This window comes from Cupressus sempervirens, chromosome 3, assembly GCF_028749045.1.
Source record: "Cupressus sempervirens isolate cs-2001-9-10 chromosome 3, ASM2874904v1, whole genome shotgun sequence".
NCBI lineage: Eukaryota > Viridiplantae > Streptophyta > Pinopsida > Cupressales > Cupressaceae > Cupressus > Cupressus sempervirens.
In genome coordinates, this window is record NC_143120.1 from 419,545,596 (window position 1) to 419,555,477 (window position 9,882).

Consider the following 9,882-nt stretch of genomic DNA (forward strand, 5'->3'; position numbering starts at 1 on the left):
ATTCTGTTTTAATAGCCATTGCGAGTGGAATCAACATACATTCAACGCTATATTGTTATGTATTGATGTTTAAAGATAATTAATATGTCACCAATTTAAATATATGTTTGTCTAATTATAGTCCACTCGTGTTGATGTTTAAAGCTAATATGTCACCAATTTATATTTAAACCAAAAGAAAAAATATTAATATATATTTGTCTAGTTATGTTTCAATATGTTGTCTTCAAATGTTCATTGATATATAATAAAAGATTCAAATGCTCATTGATACATGTAATAGGATCACTAGTTTTGTTAGTGATAATTGACCTCAAAGTGTGGAAGGTTAAAAGCAAAGTTCATCAATAAGAAGCAAATTGATTCAAGGCATTACACCCGTCAATAAAAAAGAAGAAAATGGATGCCGTTGATCAATATTCAAAAATTTCAAAATGCAATTGATTTTGTTGAAATTTCCAGCACTTGTTTCTTATGATTTATATATTTTGTAGTCCAAAACAACAAAAAAAAATTATTATATTTTCTGAATCTGAAAAAATAATTCAACAATTTATTTATCTTTATACATTTTATCTTGAACTTAACCAGCGCCCAAGAAAATCACCAAGATATAAGTATTTTGCTGACATTAGAATTGCCATTACCAGGTACAATTTAAAAGTAACATTCTTCATATTTGCATTTGGCAATGATTAGACTAAGTTGAGGAAGCCATTTCCCCCTCTTCTCCAGACGACTCGTTGCTTGAATGCTTAAGACGCTTCACAGCACCTTCGACCTACATTTACTTACGAATGTCTCTGCTTTAATATTTTCTTCTGCGCTGTAAACACTAAATGCATGAATGAGAATGAATGTATAGTATACTTAACATTTGCTACCTCTTTATTCCAGTTTGTTTGCGCTGTAAAAATAATGAGAATCAATGTCTGCAGTCCAACTCCGCCAATCATACCCCACCATATTCCCTGTAAATGATGTTTAATGCTTTATTAAGATATTAATCATTTTGGATGTTTAATGTTCACTGATATGTACAAGAAAGTAAAGTACAACACCTTTGCTCCAGATTTTGCTACAAAACCCAACATTATTCCAGCTGGCAGACCCACAATGTAATAAGAGATAAGATTGACACATGCCACAAACTTTTGCCACCCACATCCAATTGCCACACCTGTTACATCTACCAATTTCTTCATTTTGAAACTGTAATGAACTGTAATAAAATTTAGTGAATATTATCAGATTTCCACAATGCATTTGAAGTTTATTTCAAAATTCAATTGTGTATTATCAGATTTCCACAATGCATTTGAAGTTTATTTCAAAATTCAATTGTGTAAGTTTATTTTCAGATTATACTCTGTGATCCATATTCTGTGATCCATATTCATTAGGACTAGAGAATACAAGAATAATCCATATTCATTAGGACTAGAGAATACAAGAATAATCATTATCAAAATTATCATTTTTATTCTTGTATTCTCTCGTCCATATCCATATTCATCAGGACTAGAGAATACAAAGAATAAAAATTATCAACGTGTATTCTCTCGTCCGTGATCAATAACTTTGATGCTAAATAAATTTAATACAAATTCAGAAATGAACTTCATACAATTAAAATTTAGTGGTCAAAAGAGGATTTTTAAAATTTTTTTGGATTCATGACCATTCATGCAACCATGGTCAGATTCTTTTCCCAACTGTAAGTCTCAAGCAGAATACGATGGCCATATTAGAATATAATGTTCATATTAGTTCATAGAGAATATAATTGCTTTGAACATGAAAGTAGTGGAGGAGAACCTGAAAGAACAGGCTGAGCACCATTCAGAAACACTGATATTGCAAGTAATGGTGTCATGGAAGAAACTGCTCTCATAACATCAGTGCTGCTCGTGAATGGATGGCCAAGGTATTTGTGAAGTGATAATATTAAAATGCCCAGGAGAAAGCTGATTGTGATGGAGGTGGACACAACAACTACAACTGAAAAACTTGCAGCTTTGGCTTTCCTGGCTCCGAGCTCATTACCAACTCTTGTACTATATTTTCTCAACACGATCAAAAAATGTAATGTAAAAACCTCAACTCATCTAGAAAATTGGAAAATGGCTGATTTTTTAACGAGAGTTCTTACAAGTGATATTGAATAAACAATTTGGATTAACATCTGTATTTTAAAATATTTCATAATTGTATAAGATAACAAACTGGGTGCTTTTTCTGTAAAGAAGAATTAAGAATATATAACGATTTTCAGAATGTCATAAGTTCTTGATAAAATTGGAGATGATGGTAATCTGTTTGGATGAGATGAAATCAAAAGTTTCTTTGGTTATAGAAATACAAACCATGCAGCAGCGCTGATGCCCAACATTATTTGCATGTCCCAGTTTAAGTAATTCATGCTGCAAACACCAACTAGTACAATTGAGTTAATTGGTATGAGAGGTCCTTTTTGATTCTCTACACAAGAGGAGACTCGCATAATACTACTTATTTTATTGCATCAATCTTTTCCTCTAACCCATAAAAAATATGTAGAACAATCTTCTGCTCTTGGTTTTGTTTTTTGTTTAATGTAATTTCTCCAGACCTTTGAGTCGGTGCAATAGCACATTTGAAAAAATACAAGATAAGAGAGCTTAGAACGGGACAATTGAACAGTTTCTTTAGATTTAGGACTATGGATATATAATTACCAAATTGAAAGAGAATCCAATGCAACCTCCGGATTAGGCAATAGCCCAGAGATGAGAACTAAGCTTTGACTGTACCATATTTCTAAACTGTTGAGCAAAGATGAGCGTAGTGAGTAAATTAACTAACTGCCAAGATAAATACTTAAATCTAGTCCTTTGAAAACCAATGTGGCTAAATTGAGATAATAGAATTGAATAAACAAGTTGTAGAATCATATACCATAACATGACAGCTGATGCCATGGATAGTTTGAAGAAAGGCAAGAGATCTGTGAAGGCTTTCCTTGAGAAGCCAGTCCATGTATCCTTACAACTTGGACTCAAGAGTATATAAACAAGAGTTGCAATGGTGAGAATCCACCATGAGAAGCTCAAGGTTAATGAAGCGCCGAGCAGGCCAAACCCAAGCTTATAAACAACTAGCCAGCTTAGAAGAACATGGAGCAGAAAAGTGGCTACAGAAATATAGGCAAGAGGGGCCACTATATTCTGAGCCAGTAAAAATCTCTGCAAGGGACAACTCAAAGCAAAGGCAAACAATTGAGGAATGAGCCCTTTTGCAAAGATGGCTCCCTGAGCTGCTATTTCTCTATTCTGACCAATGACATGTAATGCTGGCTCTGCAAGCAAGTAAAGTAAACTGAGAAGGATGGCAGTAGCAGTCATTAGAAGCATAGATTGTTGGCATATGATTCCAAGCATTTTGTACTTGTTGGCTCCAAAAGCTTGCCCACACAGCGTTTGTACTGCACTTGACATTCCAATCTATGTTGTTGTCCAAACAATAAAGTAACTCACTGTTATAAACTATTTGAACCAAACTCATAATAAAAATCCAGTCTTGGATTATATACAAATTCTTCAAAATGCTACTAACCAGAATTCCATAGGCAAATCCTTGAATTCCCACATTTGCTATACAAGCTCCTGCTAATTGTAGCTCTCCCAAGTGGCCTGCAAACATTTGGGAAACAACAGAGAGTAAGAAGTTGAAAAGCATAACAAGGACTGCAGGCCCTGAAAGCAGCCATAGCTTCTTCAGTTCTGATAACACTCGTGCTGAAGCATTAGGCCGCTCATTTCCATCCTCAGCTACAGAATTTGTCATGTGAGAACTTCTCTCGCTCATATTACAATGAATTTCAATGTGGTTTTAGTTACTAAAACTGGAAAAACACAAATCTTCCAAGAACTCTCTTTTTCTCCGGATAAGTAGAAGACAAATCTAATTTGGTAGCTGGCAAAAGTGAAGAAGACGAGTGGCCTCAGAAGGCTGATGACCCGCCACCACCTAAAAAGCAAATAGGTGGCACACTCCAATCTCTAATACTTTAATGCCCTACAATTAATTGCAGCCGGACAACTGTATTGAACAACTGTATTGAAGAGGAAAATTGGAAAGCGTCGAAATTTTCAGAAATTTCATTTCAATATACCAATCAATCAAATGTTTGTTTGAAGCATCGAATAAGGGAAAGAGCTTGTGATGGAAGGTTATATGAATATCTATTAGGCCGAAGGCGTTTGTTATCTGAAAGGGAGGACCCGATATTCCAAACCAATGGTTCATGTTTAGCTTTACTAAGAAACCCAAAGACTGAACATTTACAGAGAAATTAGACGAATTAGCAGGATAATTTATGAATGAAATGGGGTCGAAATGAAGTCTGAGGCAATGGCATTCGGGCCTATCCTTGAAGCTGCTATTGTCCATGTTCGTGGAGATGGGTACCCTACCGGTTTAAGCATCACACATGTAGTTTAATACTTTTGTGTAGGTTCTAGGTCTATTGATGAAGTTGAATCACTCACAAAGAGCCAACGCTCGAAGACTTCATAAGAGATGAAGTCGTGTGGATAACTTCCAATTTTTTTTCTTTTTCTTTTTCCAAACTTAATTTTCTCCTCAGTCTTATTTTGAACATAGGTGTAATGATTATCATTAATAAGATAAATTATTAATGATACTTATATTTTTGACAAGTTTTTACTCATGACAAACCTCAAGTAAGAGATATTGATTACACCTTCATTTGCATTGTATGAAACTCATTAATCATTTGAAAATTGTAACAATCTATACATATTTAGTTTTTAAGAATAATATTCTTTTTGTAAGGACAAGTAATCTTGACATGCTAAACAAAACAACATCTAAGAACAATTAAAAACAAAACATTTAAAATTATTAATTTTTTTTTTCAAATGCTTAAACTAAATTCTACAATAATCACAAAATTCTCAGAGAGAAATGTAAAACAAACTTGCAAAATTTAGCCCATGAGTAACAAAAATTATATATTTACATGATGATACCCTCTCCCAAGAAATATCAAGGTCCTCACGAAAAATAGAGATTAAACACATTAACAAGGTTGTTGCATAATATAATCATTATTGAAAACTTAAAGAAATGTGATTCAACCATATACACAATATTGATGAATGCAAATAATGTTCACTTTATCATTCAACCATAAAGTAGTCTATTGACTCAAAAAAATATAAATAAATTTAATCAAAATAAAATATATTGTTTTATAAAAATGATCTCTCTATTATGCCAGTTTAATATAATTCTAAAATATTTCTCCATGAATTTTGTCAAAAAAAAATCTTAAAAATTTAGAAAGTTCTAAAGTTTTAAAGTAAAATGGAAATAAAAATAATTTTATACCATATCAATTTTTTTGGTGTTATGGTTTGCATGTTGCCGATCAACTTACCCAAGCCTTTTTAGAAGCATGTGTGATCCAAAATAACCATTATCCCTCTCACACAACTCTCGCAAAATGAAAGATGAGATATTTGAGTTTAAATAAATTTCAATTCGACATATATAATATTCATATTTATGTTGTAACTTTTCTATTTTCATTTTTTTAAATTGAATGTTTTTTAGAAACATGTAAAAAAATTATTGTTAATATTTGAAAATTTGAATAAATGTGATTTAATTTTATACACAATAATAAGTAGTGTAAAAGTTGTTCATTTTCATGTTCAACCATAAAGTATCTCTATAGATTGAAAAATGTAGATAAATCTAATTTAAATAAAATATTTTGTCTTCTAAAAATGATATCTCTATATTAGTTTAATATAATCCAAAAAATAACATTATTGATAAATTAATGTTTATTTAGAATTAAGGTTATAAAGTATTATTAACATTTACTATGGAAAACTATACTATAATCAATATGAACTAATACTATTGAATTTTAATAATATCATGATATTGATAGAACACATTAACATTTTTTTATTAAAGATAAATTTTCCCAAATAAAAAATCAAAAAATAGAAATTTTTTCTAATATTTAATTATTTTAAAAGTAAAATAGAAATAAAAATGATCTTTATACCATACCAAAAATTTAGGATATGGCTTGCATGTTATTGATCAACTTACCCAATAGTTTTGTAGGAGCATGAATGCACCCAAAACAAGTGCCACATAGTGGTAGTACTTGCCTTTAGTTTTTAGTATAAATTCAATTTTAATTTAATAAATTTATTATAGTATATTAAATATTTTAATAAATAAAAATATTATATAGTTATAATAATAATCATAGTAACAAAGATTTTTCTAGTACAATTACTAATTATTAATTATAAAGTATAATTAATTTAAATCTTAATTTAAATTTTCATTATAATTATAATCATTGGTTGAGAATGATAAGATTAAAGATAATATAATATAAGTATATAAAAGTATATATTATATTAGAAGTGTATATTGTATGATATAAGCATATATATATTATAAGGTTGCTTGGTGGCTTGCAAGCACAAGTTCAGATCTTGGAGGTATCTACCAGAGTGTGGATCTGGACTAGCTTGGGTTTGGATTGGATCTTGAGAGATCTTGTAGAAATGTTATTGTAATTGCTATTGGATTTTAGATTATAATAGAATTGCTTGGGAAGCATTTTATCTCTCTTTGTCTTCATATTGTTGCATTCTTGGTTGTGAGTTGGTAAGGGTGGTGTGGCCCTTCGTCAGTGGTATCAGAGTGTACCTTCATCAAGTGGTATTAGAGCATATCTTCATCATAAAAATATAATAATAAAAAAAATCTCTCAAAAAGTATTAAGTTTTATAATGGATAAAATCTCATGCCCACATAATAGTGAAATCGATTCATCCAATAAAATTATTGAAAAATATTTTATACAAATTAGAAAGTTCAAAATTTTGTATCTATACAATCTAAAACATATTAATATTATAAAAAAATTTGAAGATGATTAATTCTTACCATACTTTGAATGAAAAGTTTTAATAACTAGTTAACGTGCAAATTTAAAAAATCATCACAATAGTACTTAGCCCACCGACAAGTACTAACAAGTGCCACATAGTGGCTTGTATTTGCCATCAAGTTATAATAGTTTAATTAGGTAGAATAGATTAAAACTAATAATTAATAATTATAAGAACACCAAATTGATAATGCTAATGTATAATACAATATAATTATAATTTAATATTTTCATAATATTTGAGATTTTAAAAATTCTTATATTCAATTTATAATTTTTTAAATTAATCATTTTGTTTTTATAAATTGTTAGCATTTAAAGTATTAATACTTTGAAAATGTATTAAAATATGTTTGATCTATTTCATATTTTCATATATTCTTATCGAAAATATCTCCTCATAATACGGGTATGCTTCCTGAAAATTCACCCTATAACACCCTAGAGGTATGAGCCAATAAAATTGAAGTGAAATAATTTTACGGATTTTAAAAATTAAAAATCTCTTACATATACATTAGAAAAATTAAAAAGGAACTTCAAAATAAAAATAGTGAAATGTAATTGGTTGAAATAAATAAAATCAATCACAACTTAAGTAGAACTGATTGCAATAGTATATTGCTTAGGGCAAATATAATAACTAGTAGACACTCATCACACAATGAAAGATGAATTATTTAATAAGAATATAAACATATTTCAAATGAACATATATCATATTCATAATTATGTTGTAACTTTTCTATTTTCCTTTAAATTGAACATTTTTAGGAACAAGTAATAAATAAATTATTAAGCCGATAGGCTTATATGTGGGAGTTTTACTCTCCGTTTTTTCAATTTTCTACTAGAAAATTGTCAGCCCCAATCATAAAAAAAATTCTGATCACTTTGATTGTTTTGAGTTACAACTTTCTCATTATTTTAACTTTTTCTTAAATTTATTTCCTTTAAACTTGTTTCTACTCTTAGTTATATGTATTCTTTTGTATACTTTCTTTAAAAATCTTTGTATTCTTATTAAAATTCTATTCTATACAGGTAAGTGCACCAAGATGGTGTACAAAAAAGTGGACACCCCCTCCAAAAAAAAAAGAGAGAAATTTTCAAAAACTTGATCAGGTTTTTGAAAACTTGACCTGGTTATTTAAAAGTGAAATGTTGGCCAAACTTGGTATCCAAGCCTGGCCATTATAGTTTTAAAAGCCCGATCAGGTTTTGTAAAACCCAATCGAGTTATTAAATAATATAATTCAAAAAACCCGATCAGGTTTTTTGAATTATATTTTTGTAAAGTATATATTGTGATTATTGTTCGCGTTTGAGGGCATTTTTATACCCTCAAACAATAACAAAAATGTGAATTGTGCAGGAAAATAGCAAAACCCGATCGGGTTTACCATAAAAATATGATTTTTGATTGCATCTCCATCTATGGCATCCACAAACAATGTAAGTCTTCATTCTATCTGTCATTTATGTTATTTTTTATCAAATTTTGTAATTTAGTTTTGGAAATCTTAAGTTTTGTAATTTTTTAAATTTAAAAAAAAAATATAGATGCATCAATGAATCCAAGAAAATGAGGGAGAGAAGAAAGACCACCTCCTCCACAACCATCATGACACAACCAAAAAACACTCCACCCGTTGTGACACAACCACAAAACCCTCTACCTGTAGTGACACAACCACAAAACTCTCCACTCAATGTTCTCGTTCAATAACCACCACCTCCTATAAAGCATTTACACATACAATTACATCATTTAACTACTACACAAGAGGAACTCATAAACTACCTCTCACAAAATAGTTGTAAAATTACCCAAATGGTCAATAGATTGTGATCATCTACACTTTCTCACCACTCAACCCTAGTGAATACATTTGAACAAATGACCCAAAATGAAAATGAGGTGTCTAAGGAGGTTACAAAATGTGGTACATGGAGGTACAAGTGTCATGCATTTTATGCCAATGGGTTATCATATCAACACGTGAAAAATAAAGACATAAAGAAAGATACTATATGTTCTCTTTTCACCGATCCTATATTTGGAAACTCCCTATTACACACAACCAAAATTTTTCCTATTTATTGGTGCACTCATGCTAGGAAGAGATCGTGTTTTTGGGATAGATGGTATATGGTATTTGACCTATCAGCATGTAATAATTATGAGGTGCCTCTATGTTTTTTGAGAAAGCTATATTGTGAGTTCATCCTTGGTGAGAAGCCAAATTACTTTGACATCTATCAGTTCTAGGGTAGAGGAAGAGGCTCTGTGAAAGATATACCTAGGGCTCACAGGGTGGTACCACAAAATGAGAGGAGACCTACAACACGAAAAACCATGCATCATGTTGTGCTCCCATCAATTGTAAAGGACTCTATTGATTTATGGACTCTTCATTTAGCTGCATCATTAACAAATGTTATCATTGAGCATGCCTCATAGTTAGGTGGTTTTCCTTCACCTATGGCACTTGACCATCATCAAATGCCTTTAGGGTCATCAAATCATGTGAAAGCTCCATCATCATCACCTATGGAACCAAGGTCATCATAGCATGCAACAACTCTATCATCATCACCTATGGCACCTCGGTCATCATAGCCTACGACAACTCCATCAACATCACCTGCACCACCAATGTCATCTCCACTTGCATCACCTGCACCGCTAGTGTCATATCCACTTGTGTCACCTACACCACCAACGTCATCCTCGCTTGTGCCACCTACATCATCATCATGTGCATTATTAGTCTTCAGGGCCCAATCTACATTTTTTTAGCTGTCAACACACATGTGATGGGATAGATATAGATGCATCTAAGGATGGAGTGTCATCTCATCCATGTGTACATTGTGGGCATACATGT

General features: G+C 31.0%; 1 protein-coding gene across 1 annotated transcript; it reads right to left on the reverse strand.

Annotated features, from left to right (window-relative positions):
* Positions 1 to 505: 505 nt before the first annotated feature.
* On the reverse strand, positions 506 to 3,894 carry LOC149566814 (protein DETOXIFICATION 41-like). Its single transcript, XM_089817435.1, has 8 exons — positions 3,595 to 3,894; positions 2,938 to 3,482; positions 2,718 to 2,804; positions 2,367 to 2,423; positions 1,819 to 2,057; positions 1,062 to 1,180; positions 885 to 971; positions 506 to 781 (listed from the first exon to the last, which is right to left on the reverse strand). The coding sequence occupies exons 1-8, from the start codon at positions 3,844 to 3,846 to the stop codon at positions 701 to 703; spliced, it is 1,467 nt and encodes a 488-aa protein (XP_089673561.1). The 5' UTR covers positions 3,847 to 3,894; the 3' UTR covers positions 506 to 700.
* Positions 3,895 to 9,882: the final 5,988 nt, after the last annotated feature.